The sequence below is a fragment of the Camponotus floridanus genome, unplaced genomic scaffold, assembly GCF_003227725.1.
Source record: "Camponotus floridanus strain SB8 unplaced genomic scaffold, Cflo_v7.5 scaffold54, whole genome shotgun sequence".
NCBI lineage: Eukaryota > Metazoa > Arthropoda > Insecta > Hymenoptera > Formicidae > Camponotus > Camponotus floridanus.
Window position 1 is genome coordinate 283,979 of NW_020229703.1, and position 16,098 is coordinate 300,076.

At 35.1% G+C, this 16,098-nt stretch overlaps 1 protein-coding gene across 1 annotated transcript in view; it reads left to right on the forward strand.

The window, feature by feature from the left end:
* The window catches only part of LOC105257387 (GAS2-like protein pickled eggs), a 57,338-nt gene extending 48,745 nt beyond the window's left edge, over nucleotides 1-8,593 (forward strand). Inside the window, exons 6-8 of the mRNA XM_011267971.3 lie at nucleotides 464-866; nucleotides 1,115-1,484; nucleotides 7,197-8,593. Of these exons, the coding sequence (XP_011266273.2) occupies nucleotides 464-866; nucleotides 1,115-1,484; nucleotides 7,197-8,137 (1,714 nt within the window). The 3' untranslated portion in view covers nucleotides 8,138-8,593. The remainder of the gene's footprint in view (nucleotides 1-463; nucleotides 867-1,114; nucleotides 1,485-7,196) is intronic.
* The last annotated feature ends 7,505 nt before the right edge of the window (nucleotides 8,594-16,098 follow it).

Sequence of the window (16,098 nt, forward strand, 5' to 3'; positions counted from 1 at the left end):
TATACGTATTTTTGTTTCTCTTTTTAATTCTACGGGATTTTTATTTATTTTTATTAATTTTTTATATTACCTTGCATGAATTATTTTTTTGAATAAATTAATTAATAGAATCTTTATTTCAAATTTATATTTTTTATCTGATATTTAATGCTAATCATGCTCATAAATTAGACTTACGCGAGAAAAAGAATATTTTTTTCTGTTATTTTCTTTTAAATTAGAAATTATATCGTATTTTACGTTTTTAATTTTTACCATAAACCAGCTTGAAGCAAATTTATTAACGATTAACGATTTTTGCTATAAATTTCATTACATTCATGAACGTATAGTATATGTCGTGACATTTCGTTGTGAATACGGAAACTGGAAATTCTCCAATGCACAGCCGGTTAACACGACCCGATATAACAACCGACATCAATTCCGCCATAAAGCCCGCGGTCGTTGTTTCCACCTTCAGATCATCACCTCCGAGAACCCGGCGAAGTTCCGCGTCGAGCGTCGGTTCGGTGCAGAATCTACAATCGGCGCAGCTGCACGCACCACCCAGAAGCATTTCTAGCAATCGCTCGCGATCGCCCACACCTCACCGACCGACGACCGGCAGCAAGCAACAACACCAGCCGCAATCGAGCGACGAGTTGAAGAAGCGCTCGAGGAGTCCCACGCCGCATAGAAAACTATTGGCGAGCCCGAATCAGCATCAGACCGATTTGGCGAAGCAGAGATCGAGGTCGCCGACGCCCAGGGCGAATCTGCGATCGAGAAGCCCGACACCACGGAAGAATATCGATTCCAGAAGGAACGCCAACGAGGAGGCGCGATCGCCAACCTATCACGGAAAGCTTCAGGAAAATACTCGAGTAAGTTTACTCTTTTATTTTGCGAGATATATATTTTAAATATTAATAATAACTTTTGAGAGTTCAAATTTAATATAAGATATTTGCGATAAAAAATTGTTCGTGAAATCACTTCTATTAGTTTGTTGAAATTAATGATATTAACATCTCGACGATCTTTTATCTTTTCACGTCATTCGGAATTTAAGCAGAAAGATACGTAGAGAGGAATACGTAATCGGAACCGGATTTGTTTGTTCTGTGTTCAGGAGTCCGGTCTTAAAGTGTCGGGCGAGTTTACGAAACGATACATCGTGGAGGGTGGTGTGGCGCGTCGCGCCGTCGAGAGAGACGACACGCCAAAGTACGAGCCGTCTATCTACAACTACAAGTGCAGCGAGGACTCGAGCGGCAGCCGAAGCCCCACGCCGAGTAAAGAGGAACAACCACCCATCGAGACTTTCGGCAAGGACACCACGGCGAACACCCAGAAGTCGCCGCACGGCGATGGAGAGCACTCGGACAACTGCAGCGAGGTGTCCGACGAGGGTTACCGAAGCCTCGGTGCCGTCCAATCGTCCACCGCCAACGGGAATTCCACCAGCACGCAGAGCTCGCCCACGGTTGCCGATTGTCAAAGTAAGTGGATATATATATATATATATATATATATATATATATATATATATGTATTCCAGATGCAGATTACGCGTGGAATTTAAATGGAATTCACAAATTGAAATACTGTCTTATCCACATTGATCGGTTTTGATTTGAAAGAAAAATTGATGAAAAATTCACACCTATCTCTATTGTCCATCGAGTGGATATAGTGACACACTGATCGGACTCTCGAGTGTCAGTGTTTGGATGTGAGCTCGCCAGCGAGCGAGTCATTGTATTTAATAAGAGAATGCGGGATGCCGAGGAGGAGGAGGTATGTGACTGCACAAACCCGCGCATTGTGCGATCGACACGATGTCGCGTGTCGAGGCGCGGGAGAGGCGGAAAAGAAAATCTCTCGATGCCGATGCGAATCGAGAGATTAAATTCGATTACGGCGGCGGAATGCGAGAAGGAGAGCCTCGAGAGCTTTGTCCGCGAAAATAGAGAGAACGAGATCGCGCGCCAGCGGAATTTAATACTTCGCCGCCCGCGAGTGACGTTTATCTCCGCCTGTCGATCTCGTGAGTATCGACGACGACGAATTAATTCGCCCGTTGGAACTGCGGTGCTTTATACGACGATAGGTAGAGACGATAAATTTTCTTTATCCAGAGGAAAGAAATGTAACACACATGTAGAGGAAAATTTACTTCGCGTAGAAAAAGGAAATAGAACTATTGGGAAAATAAAAAATTCGATGTATTGATTGACTTTTTTAGATATCTCTATTAAGTTTTGTGCGCCAAGTTAGGTTTAATAAAAGAGATATCATAATTGTAGAAAAATACTTATTTATACAGGAATTTCTTTCTTCTTTAATTTATTTTTTCCGTAACCTTTCGCTAAAGTCATTTAAATATCACGATGCATCTATTTAATTTATCGAAATTTCGTCAAAACAGCAACCTAATTTAAGTATAATCTTATAGTCTATTAATTATGTTTTATCACGATTTAAAAAAATTTTTAACTTCATTGTTAAATTAAGAAATGAATCAATAACGATAAAAAGAGAGATCCTAAAGTCCCGTTAGCTCATACGCACGTTTAAATGAGCTGGTAGTACTAATCTTATGATCTCGCGATGAAAGTCTAGTTTGCATCTCCAGCTCGATCAAACTGTCGCATAAATTCCGATACGATTTACATACAATGTGCACAAATTATTAGGAATTTATACGAATCCACGCATACACATAGGCGCGTTTATTATTTGAACGTCTCGCATTAATTACGCGCCGTGGGATCGGGTGGGCTCTTATCGATTCATCGAGACCGTCCTGTCAATCGAACATGACAAAAGCGTCGGATTCGATGTTGGATGGTAGCTCGTGTCGATCGTGTCTCGTATTGAAACGCGCGACGACAAACCATCCCCGGCGAATTCTGTCGAGTCTCTTTGTAGATCGATACCTATGATCCGACATTTGGATCACTTCGCGATTAAATATTCAAAGTGGTAGGAAATATATTCAAGTATACGAGCGATATAAGATCGCGTTCTCCGCATCGGGCCGGGCTGACATTTAGCCGCTGTGTCGATTATACGCGAGGGAGATCGCTCGAAGCGTGGGCGATCTCCAGCAACCTGTCCTCGGAACAATCGCCGCCGGTCGATCCTCGATAACACTCGTCGTACGCTCTCGCCTTGAACACACGCAAGCACGCATCCGTGTACATACTCGACTCACTTGACGCGCTTGTGACGCATTGCCGCAAGTGGAAAAAGTCCGCGGCGGCCAACCGCGGCGCGACGCGACTCGCTTCGATCGTCCGGTGCTTTTCCCTACGAGTTGAACGGACTGGAATAGTTTTAGCTTATAACCCGGTGACCTGAACACTTTTCACTGGAGTGACGCGGAAATAACAAGTTTTTCAAGAAACTTGCTTTAATCTAGCACTTCTAGAGTTCGAGTCAAAACATACTGATATATAGCAGGATACGCATCTGTGTTTTTCATCGTTTTTAAATCAAAGTTACGTATATTTAATCAGTTAAATATATATCTTTAAATTCTCTTAAGAATATATTTGTATAATAAATATTGTTTTTAATAATGAATTATTATAATTATTTTCTATTTTATAAAAAATGAGAATTTCTAATTTTGTTAAATTTCTAAATTCTATTATAAATTTTCTATGTTAATTTTTTTTAGGATATCCGGAAATTGTCATCTAAATACAGATGAAAGAGAGATACAGAATTAGTAGAGAAAAAATTTTAATTATTTAAATAAAAAATCATACATAAATGCGATACATACTTAATATTAATATTCAAATACATACTTAATATTAAATATTGTTTTTGTTCTTTTCGAGTAAATGGAATGATTTATTCGAATTATTGACGAATTTGCAATTACATTTTTATGAATCATAATTTACATTTTTATATTAGAATATTTATAATATTCATTTTAATTTGTACATATTTATTCTTAAGATTTTCATCTACTTATATTACACTTAACACATATTCTTTTTGACCTGTAAAGAATTTTTTACAGAGTATAATAATTTATTTACTCTTGTTAAAATTCATTCTGTTACGTGCATTTCCTTCTCTCTTTCATCCTCGGTTCACGGTCGAGATGAACTTTCATGTTACATTTCGCGAGAGATGAAAGGACGGTCCGGGGGCGTTCTAGACAACAAATATTCTATCGAGATTTACGCAAAGTCGCCGGAGGCGATCTCCGATGACTCATTCATTTACATTGGTCTCTTTAATTTATGCGATGGCGCTAGAGCGCGTACGTTTCAAAGATGCGCATCAAAGTACTTGACTTGTTTTAACGCGATGCATGCGATCTGCTCTCCAATGCGTGTCGACACATTTATGATGCTGTACGTTCTGTTTAGATTTCGAGAGAGATATTTGTGTTCAGTCATGCGAGAAAACGTCTTCTTAGCATCGAGAGTAAAAACAAAGTTGCAAGATTAAGACGATCAATTGAAACAAATATGAAAGCATTAAAACCACAGTAACGAAATATTTTTGGATGCTTAAAGAATTAAATTGATTGTTGATTAGAGAATTGCCTTGAATTTATTATTTCTTAATTATTAAATATTAAGACAAAACTTAAAAAGATTAAAGAGAGAGATTGAAAGTTATATAAAAAAATTATCTCGCAAGGGCTTTGAAGCATGTTTATTCGTTACATCGTAAATGAGTGTCCAAGAGAATTGAGCACAGCAACGACGTGCAATTTTTTGAAGCAGCGAAATGAATTTCGCGATTTCACTGGATTCGTTCCAGCGCTCCCGAGCATATCGTCATTATTTGACAATGCTCAACGTAACACGGTAGTTTGAAGTAGTTCTTATAAAATAAATTAGCCGAAACAGCTAATTTACCTCGTTACGTTTTATGGAAGCGGAATTGCTTATTTTTATACTATAATTATTTTTTTAGATGGAATATCGAAATCTTTTCTATCGATCGATATAAGTCATGTTAGTGCTCTTTTTAAATGAAAAATAACTTTTGCTTGTAGACTGGGTTTAAATATGTTTAATGAAAATAGAATTATAAATCCAATGATATATATGAAAATCTCAGAAGGTGTGAAGGAAATCTATAATTTTCTCGTTATAAACCTTGTAAATTATATGCACTTATTTTTTTTATGCCATAACCGTCATGTACGATATTGAATGAATACGAAACTGTGATATCGATTCTAATATTAGCAAGTCAATGCAGGCTCCTTTGCAACAAATTTAATTCGTAATTCATTTGCGTAATTTTAATAACAAGTTCCAAGGACTCCATAGATCGATGAAGGCTGAATCCGGTTTAACCAGTAGCGCGTTATTAGGACGAGATCTCGAAATAGATTTTCGATTCCCAGATTTTAATTACGAATTGCGTTCGCGCAAATATATGCGTATCTGCCGTAACTCAATAAATTTATAATCGAACACCTTAATATTTATGCGATGTTTTTGCGTTCGCGGATGGGATTAAAAAACGCAATACGTTATTGAGAATCCGGTCGAATCTTCTAAACTGACAAGGATTAAATTCAACGTGATCGGTGAGCCGTATTTCGAGGAGTCATTCTTCATTTAAAATTCGAGTTCGATGAATATTTTCTCATTTACATTTGTCCCGATGGGGACAACGCCATTCTATCATTCCCGCGTGCGCACATGACATCGATACATGAATTTAAAAATCTAATTTCTCTTCTTTACCGAAGAATCGACTTTCTCTGTGGTTTATACGTAGGTGTGTATGCAATACGCGAATATGAAATATGAAACGACAGGCGATGTTTTGGTGAGGGAACAGCTGATCAGAAAAACATGAAAGGCAACACTTTAATTATATAGCTCATTTATAGCAAGATATAAATTAAAAAAAAAAAGAAAGAAAAATATATATATTAAGTTTGTCAAAAAAATTGAATATAAAACCGTAAAATTATCGCAAACAAATGTATAATTTTCAATAATTATAATTGGATATGTACACTTCTTTCTTATGCAATATTAAATTACGTCAATTTTATTAGGAAATTTTTGTTTAATTTCGTTTATCGATGTATATTTCTCTTTTTAATATATTATTATCTTTTATATGGATATTGATAATAAAAATTTTATGTGTAATCATCCGGATAATATCTTTTAATCAAATCAATAATAATACTAATAATTGTATAATAAATATAAAATATATGATCAACAATTACTATGTAATAGAATATAAATTACATGAAATGAAGGGTATATATGGATGATGATAAAAAGATTTACATAACTGGTTACATAAAAATTATGTAGAAAAATTCAAGCTCTCGTGTTATATAAAGCAGCAGAAGATTTATGATTACAACTTGCGCGGAAGTCCCGATGAAGGGATTCATTTGTCTTTGGATTAGTTGCCTTCGACCTTTCGCAGGATTGTCGTTTTGCCAATGTAAATCATACAGCAGGACCCACCGTTCGGTCCCAATTGTGTCAGGGCCCGTTCCTTCACCTCGCCTACGCTAAATATGCTAAACGCGAGACCGACCAATTTGGTAATCGTCAAGATTTTTGTCGAATCCTAAATCACACGTGTTTGCGAAAGTTGACACCTCGTGATGACGAAAAAAAAACTTAAGCTTCGATATTAATAGTTACACGCATGCATTCGCTGTATGACAATGTTAACGGATCGTCACAACGGGAAACGACGAAAAGAACGATACACAATTGTGTAACAATTCGTTTATATAATTCGATGCTTTCTAATGTTTGGAATAAGATATTATACGATGTTTTCCGAGATATCTAGTTGCATTTAATTAATGAGTTTCGCCAAGTTTATTAATTGAAATAGACATTACATTAAAAATTAGATAAATTTACTTATTAGATAAATTTAAAATTTGATAAATTTAATTAATGTCAATGTTATATATAATGATTAAATATAGTATAATATATAAAAAGATTTGCATTTATAAGAATTATAAAGAATAATGTTAATTAAATGTTGATTAAATGTTGATCAAGAAAAATATAAAAGACTGACACACACATTTTTTATGAATATTCCAAAATTATTTTTGTGTTACTCTCATATGACATGAAGTAACTAAACTAATGTCAGAACAAACAAATTAATTACAAATCTCAGATCCAGCGTCTAAGAATGCGCGTCTTTTCCATTTTCTGTTTCAGAGCAACCGCCAAAAACAGAATCCGAGGAAAGATCTGGCGTGGAGACCGATAGCATCGAGACCGGGCTGCGCAAGGTAATTCGAAAGGATAGGCTAGCGAGTCCTTTGCGGGTCTCGTCCCCGTCCAGGAGCGTGGCGTCTTCGTCGACGGGCGACAGGACGCCACGCGCCAGTTCTGTCGTGCGAGAAAATAGCAATCTATCCAAGACGTCATCCGGTAGTAAGACACCCAAAGACAGCAATTCTAGCCCGGAGAGTAGCCCGTTAAACCGAGGTGGTTCGATACGCAGAGGCAACGGAAGCTACGGGACGGTACGTAAGTCAACGCCGACCGGAAGTCTTAGTAAAACGCTGTCACCGATACCGATACCCAAAGCGAAAACGTCCGTCGGCGGTAGTGCCACGTGGAACGGCCGTCAGACTAGACGGCGAGCTAGCATTCAGACGGATACTTTCCTGGATCCGAGATCGACACCGGCCACGTGCGCCACGACGCCGAGTTTCTCGCGGAAGAGTCCAGGTAGGCAGAGTCTGCAATCGCGGCCGAACCTGAACAGTAGCATTCAATACGATAGGAATGGCAGGAGGATCAGAACGGCTACGGGTACCGCTTCTCTCCAGTCATCGCCTACCAAGGTGACGAATCCGCTGCTCGATCAGATTCTGCAAAAACTGGGCGATTTGAAGGATGAGCGTGAAATGGTGCAGAAACTGCAAGGCCTCCTGAGGGACTATCAGGCTAACTCGGCCGACGATGCCGCGAATATGGATTTTGCCAAAATGTGGGTGGACAGTAACGGGACGATGACTGTTCCCCAGGACGTTCAGGTATCGGTTAGTCCCCGAAAAGATCCGAAACCCCAGGAAGGTTGCTCGAGGATACCGGTGCCTCGTACCGTCCCCTATAAAAGACCGATGTCTGTGGCATCGGACAGCGTTTGAGAGTGGTTTTTCTTTTTCGATCGGGTCTTGAGGATCGAGATATATCGGGTAACCTTCCAGTGTTAGACTAAGTTAGGCTGATCGAGTCAGCACTGACGTTAGCGAGAGCAACTATACCGAGGCGAATATCGCGCCTCTTGCTGCGCTTGATTCTTGATTCGATTTAATAGACAAGTCGGACGTCTTAATCACGATAGAACATGAGAGGAATGTATATATATGTTTTATAGTTGACTTAAAAATACTTATATGTTTTATAATTGACTTAAAAAGATAGTATTTAAAGGGGGATTCAAAGAAGAAAGAGAGAGATCTATAATTTAAAAAGTTCACAGATTTTTAGGCGTAGGAAAAGAAAAATCGAGAGTCCACGATAATTGAATTATTCCATAAAAGGATCACTTTTCAGGAAATTTTCAGGAAGTATCATAAAAAAGCATCTTCCGTAAAATTAAAAATGGATTACTAAAATAAAGTGTAATTTATTAAAATTACTATTTATTTAGATTTTTTCTTTTTAATATTGAAATTTTAATATTGAAGATGCTCTTTAAGATGCTTTCCTTTAAATATTTCAAAAATTTACAAAATTACAAGTTAATTATTTTTACAAACTTGCAGTTTAGAATTGCAATTTTTTATTTTAGAATTTTTAAAATCAAAGTCCATTAAAATAGATACATTTTGAAAAACATTTATAAGTTTTTTAAATTAATACATAAAACTTCCAAAGTTTTTTTAGAGAAAATATAGTTATCTAAAATTTGAATTTTTATTTGAAATTCTCTCTCTAGAATCTAAATTTCAAAAAAATTCTAATTTTACATTAAACGTTTTGTATTATTTAAATGTTTGTTTTATTGTGTTATCATGTGTATTATCATCATGGCAAACAGTTCGATGCTTAGATTGCTTTCTATTTCTGCTCTTCGCCTACGCCTTCAACAACCATCGTTGTAGATCGAAGACGTCCGACTAGAGAGTAACTTAACGGGCCTTAACGGTACGGGGTCAATCAGTTAGTAGCTCTTAGTAGTCACGTATCGGGGTGGTGCTTAGATGGTGCTGAAGAACGAGATGACACGTTTACGATAGACAACAAAATAAAAGAAAGAAAAAGAAAGGAAACTCGTTCCGTGGACAAGTTTTCAATTGATTAATGCGGAATCAAAAGTGTGCAATTAAATGCGGTGAGTCTCGCATTAATAATTTCCCAATCGATTCACTTTCAATCACTTAATTGCATCCTATGCATTCGTCAATTGTTGAGTTTGAAATAATAATCTTTAAATTACCATGCAAACTCTTTTAAAAAATTTTTTTTTTTATCTTATTCATGCATTGTGATACTTTTTATAAAATTATTTTTCTTTTATATATATGTATATAAAGCTTTCTTAAATTTTTAAATGTTTGGATATATAAATATTACTTGTGTGATTTGACGTGCGTGGTACTTTAAGAGTTAATGCGATCAATGATGCCGATTCTCAAGCTCACATATCGTGAAAGATGGTCGAGGTACCGTTGCAATTGCACACTCAATCGTTTTCATCGTTGCCGATCGGTAACACCTAATCATTTTTATTTAATTATATAGTTTATCGGTTATATTTATCAAAGATAATTTATTTATACGTTACGGCCTCGCGAAGGAGAGGAAAGGAATGAAAAAGAACGAGAAAGATACAGGAGAAAGAACTGATTAAAAATTGAAAATCGAAGTGAGGATCCCCTCATACGTTCGGATCCATCGGATATAAAATCAAATAACCCCCTCCCTCACCTTTTCCTCCCGTTTTCCTCAACCTGAAGCAGACTGCATTGTATAGATACTGACATGTGTCGTCGAACAAATGCCATTCCAGTGTTTAACTGTTTTTTATACCAAACGCGAGCGTAGCGCCAAATTTTGTACCAAGTGTCTTAGTAACGGATTAAGGCGGAGAGAAAAGGATTTATTTTGTCGATGCGATTAACATGCGAAAGAGGGTTATTTTTTAGTAACGTGGTTAGATAGTAAACGGTCAATGTACGACGACCACGAGTAGAGGCATCTTACGAATGCTCGAACGACGATATGTTGCCGATCCTCCTTCTCCGTTCGTTCCCGTCGCCGGAGCTTTCAGAAAAGTCTTCTTCAATTTGCTAACGTTGTACGCGAATTATACGTCGATCATGTGGGAAAGACGCGAAAATCGTGGCGAATCTCCTGACATAAAGAGCGGAGATTAATCGCGATGGACTCGAGCCGCCTTGCCTTATTCGGAACTCGAACAATTTCCTACATCTTACGCGTATAATATCGTCGTGTTTTCTACACACATGCACACACGCATGCATACACAAGTTATATAACATTGCCTGTAAATATATATCCGCGAGCAGTTTCAGCGAAAAAAACTTTTATTCTGCTATTGCAATTAAATTGATCTCTAGTCTAGACGGCCATGATGTGTATCATTTATTTTACTTCGAAATGATTCGCGTTGATTTGAAATAAATGCACACAAAACAGATGGTCGAGAAAACACGACGGATTTACTGAAGTTCGGTGCTGCGCAAACATGGCGTTTTATATCTTCTGTAAATATATAACGAATACGTTGTTATAGAAGCATATCTTCGTTTTTATCATGTAAAGCATGTTCTATTAAGTTAAGCTAAATTGACTTAACCCTTCGATAATCGTCGCTAACACGGGTTATTTGTTATGTCTCATTAGTTTACGATAAAGTGCATATTTTTATATTTAAACTTCTCATCGTAATATGAAGAACACTAGTATAGTGTGTGAAGAGTGTTTTGGAAATTATCATGTAAATTCAAAATCGTCACTCGAATAAAAAAAAACGAATAATCGATATTACGCGACAAAACTTTTGTCTTTTTGCCCATCATTGAAGGGTTAAGTATGTCTAGATATTAAATCACCAAACACTATTCTCAGCGAAAATCAGAGATAGTTTACTCGAAAGATTTATGCATGATCACAAATGCGCATAATCACAGAATATTTCTCAGAATTCAACAGAAGCAATAACTGTTATATGTATATTTTTTAATCGTTTTTCTATAAAATATCATTGAAAAATATCATTGATTTTTTAAATTAAATTTTCATTTTTTAATTAATATTTTTTTAAGACATTATTTTAAACGATGGCGTCATCATTAAAATTTATATTTGCATTTAATCCTGAGGCAGAATAAATTCATGATATAAATTTGTGGCACATTCATAAATGCAATACGTAAAAATATTTGTACATATTGAAATATATTGAAAAATTGCATGATGGCGATGCAGTAAAATCTCGAGTACTCGCTTATCCAACATTTGTTCAAACTCTGTGTTTTTCTGAGAAAATATTGCGCTCGATTCCGCTTTCTTAACAGTCATAGCATCGTAACAATGTATACCAGAATAATCTGGTATCGAAAGATAAGAGAAATATTAGTTCTCCCGTTACAGTGCGCATTAATTTAGGCGCCGGGCGGCTAATTTTTAGGCCTAAGCTTTTGTAACCCCAATGATATCACGGCCGTGCGTTAATGATTAAGCAATATCATCGATTTACCAATATTATATTATTATTACAACTATTGCTATGATGATAATGATGATTATTCTCTATTATATTATATTATATTATATTACGAGATTATTATTATTATTATCAAGAGAATGATAAAGATTAATTGCTATGATTATTATACGCAACGTTGCCTATGTTACGTTATCATTTTATCTACGAACAGTTGTAAATTGACCAAAAACTATATAAAAAGATTAATAAAAGGCCTTAACAAGAAACGGTGCATGGCGTCGTTCACTTCAATTTTCTTTCCTTTTGTACAATCTTTTTCTTTAGTTCGTTTATGTGGGATTTCATGAAACGATATGAAAAATAAACATGCAATCTAGATTTCATAAAGTAGCATCATTGAATTATATATGTTTCTCACAAATCGCGTCAATTAATTTACTAATTTATATTTATACTTTTTCAAAAGTAATTATATATAAAGAAAATTTCTTAAAAAATAGAATTCTCTCTTATAAGTATTAGTATATTAAAAAATCAAAGATGTAAAAATCTGTTGTATTTTCCGGATTTTTTCCCACGTGACGATGACGAGAGAGGGGCCTGTTATGAGGCCTAGTACCACATGGACGGGCGGCCTTGCCGCATATGGCGAGACGGCTCTCCTCGAGAATACCGACAACACAACACGACCAACAATGGTGTACTGTATACGAATGGTATGCGTGTGTGCATCTCAACATACGCATGCTTCTCTCGGATACGAGTGAATCTCGGAAGGAGCCATTTTTGAAATGTCCAGCCGTCGCGCGTGAGATTTACGATCGGTCGTAGTAGCCTCGATAATAACAGCGACGATTGTGCCAGAGTTTATAGGTATTAGCATAAAAGCAAGCACGTGCGTATCTTCTGATCGATGAGCCTTCTTCCTTTCGTCAGTTTAAAGCGATACACCTCGAAAGTGAGGATCTTATCGGGGATTTAAATAAGAAATTTATGCGTTTAACAATTAATGATAAATGTTACATGTCACTTTTGGGCATAAGCTATATAATTTTTTTTGTTATTTGTAAAATTTTATTAATGTCAATTGATTATCGTATTACGTTAATAATGGATCAAGGATTATTAAATTTTGGTATCGCATGAAAGTTATATTTAAATTTATTAGTCTCAATTATTTTAAGCAGATGACTTATAATTTGAAGGTATATTTTATGGAATATCTACTTTTGGTAATGTTCATATTTTTGGCATCAAGAATTTTGTTGCTTTACATTCGCACTTAACAATTTTATAGTTAATAATTTTATATAAATATATTACGTTTAACAAATTATTACGTAATAACAAATAGAATCATAAAATTCGAATAGAATCATAAAATTCGAATAGACATAGAGAACGAAGAGCGAAACATAAAAATTAGTCTCGACAAACGATTGTAACTCGCATTGAACCGTTCGATTGAGATTAATGTCGATAGGCCGCAAATCATTTTTGTCGTTATCCCGAGTACCACAGAAAGGACAAGCAATTTGTCAACGCGTGGAATTCTGACGGGTCCTTCTTTCGGAAAGGCCAGCGCACTTTCAATATTATATTTCGCTTTTTTCGCTTTACTTGTAATGTCGCGGTGAAAGTACTCCCACGCTCCCACGTTGATGACCTTACCTCATCCAAATTTGCGCCACGATTTTATTGCTGGCGAACACGCGGATTGCGTATAAATAGAATGCATCACATATTTACGCTCACGCATGCAGCTCATCGTAAGGAGAATTATTTATGCGACGATGCGCGAGCAAATGTTAATTTTTAACAAGAGAATTTTTTTCACATACATATATTATACTTTGTCTAAAAATAAGATCAAAAAATTATCCCTGTATTATAAATATATATGTAATATAAAATGCATACTGATACAAAATTTAAATATTTAAAAATATGATACTGTTGCAAGTAAAATTACAAATATGCCACTTGTAATAGAAATATATTATACATTTAAGAAAATGAAGTTCATCATACTAATTTTTTTATTTTTTTTTATTGATAATTTTATTCTGTAAAACAAATATATATATTCTTGAAATATAAAATTCTAATTTTTAATTTACTATTAAAAACAATACACGATTCTTATTAAAAGTAAAATAAAATAGATATTGCGCAATTTATTTATTAATAAGATTAACAAATATTTAAATAATTACATTTATAATTATTTATGCAAATGTAAGCAAAAACATTTAGAAATCGATATGCTAAATGTGATATTGTTCGAATAGATTTATCGCATTACCTTCTATCTTCTATGCATCTTCAGGTAAGAAACGAACGTAACGCGTGCAACATAAAATGTATATGATTGAATCGCACTGTTGCCTTGATATAAACATCACTTTAAATTTATACGCCGATTAGCTAGCCAATAAATAATCGAAGGTGGGCGGAACAAGGCAAACTCTGGAATATGAAACGTATATTAATGGTGTAGTTAAACATCTTTTTAATGGACGTTATGAGTTAACATTCGTTCATCAGTCGTGAACGCGAGGATTCTCAAACACTTGTGATTTCGAGAAATAGCATAATCATAATTTTTGACTCACAATCAGACTTTTAGCCCACATGTATATGGAGTTATTCTTTTATTTATTTAAGACTTTTTGGACTTATGTAAGACACGGCGGATAATGAAGCGAATGACGACACGATTAACAAAGTATCTTGAAACTGCGTTTATGATTTAAAAGCTATCACAAAAGATATGATTCATGATTTGAAGAAATTACTGCATCTTGATTTTAAGATGTAGAAAGGTGATTCCTAGAATCATTATGTTTTATGTCATGTATGTATTTTAGTAACCGAGTATTTAGTTTTTTTTGTTTCTTAAAAATAGTACCTCATAAAGTGTTAACAAAGAACTCTTTGTGTATCGATAAAAGATAAGATAACAATTATAAAAGAATAAAAATTGTTAACAAAGATTTTAAAAAATGTTAAATCTTTGTATAATAATACAAATAAAATCTCTTAAGATAAGATAACTTTTGATTTTATAAAATAATTGTTATTATTAATTTTGTGAAGCAGTATCTGCAGTATCTCATCGAAACAAACGATAGAAATTGGAAAGTGCGAAATTAGAAAAGTTCATAAAACTCAATAATGTTTATTTTGCGTTTGCCTGGAAACTTCATTAAGAAGTGAAATCTGTGCTTAAATAGCCGATCGTACATTCATCAAATTTGATAGGCTATAGGCGTTCTTGTAATAATAGTCACGAAAAGAAAACCTAAAAGACCGAAACAAACGGCAATTCATTAAAAATCACGAAAGCCGCACGCAAAGTTTAATTACTTTATTATTATTTCCTATGGTTATCACAAATTTGCATTTGTATTTCGAAAGTTGAAGTATCGAAGTAATAAACGTTTTTTTCTCCTTGACCAAAATTTAGGACACTTTTTCTCTTGACATTTGACTAATGAGATTTATACGAAAGTGATATATTGAGAAATCATACGACTTATTTGTCGTAAATCAAGAAATCATATATAATAGAACATAAAGATAATTTCTAAATATTCTAATATAAAAAAACATAGTAATTTTTGTAAAAAGATTTTATAATAAAAAATTTGATACCTTTTAAAAATATTTATATAGAGAAAATCATGAAGATATAAACCTCAACTCGTCGATTAAAAAACTTAAATGCTATCAAAATGTTTGTTGTAATAATATCATCAGAGTGATTTATGACAGTAGCATCTTGTGTAAGTAAAAAATTGATTACACGAGAATTATCTTTCTATCAAAGGACAATAGAAAATTTATAGAGTGATTTATGTGACAGTAGCATCTTGTGTAAGTAAAAAATTGATTATATGAGAATTATCTTTCTATCAAAGGACAAATAGAAAATAAATAGACAGGCTAAGCCTGTCATTCTACGGGGCCATCTGCCATAGTATATACGGAAGCTTCATTACCCGAGCGCGCGATTTCCCATTTATCTATCTCCGCAGAGAAGCAAAGATTTCAGATGGGCGATTACGCGGCAAATAACATTAAGATCTTCATCGTTTGCCGGCTAATCAAATCGAATGGGTAACGGCTGTCCAGGACTCTCTTGTGCCGATGTGCCTTGACTGTGGCTCGTGGGCGGCATACAGGTGCCTCCGGGTTCTGTCGAGAGTGCGTAGGTACGCACGCACTACCTACGCCCACCTGATGCTTGGTGCTCACCACGGTCCAGTAACTGACAGACTGAATACTAGCGAGATCGACTCAAACGCCAAAGTTCTCGTGAACGCCGCGCGCAAAACTTTCTTCATAATTATCTTGGAGGCAGACCATTTTAATCATAAAAAATAATATTATATAATAGTAATTTTA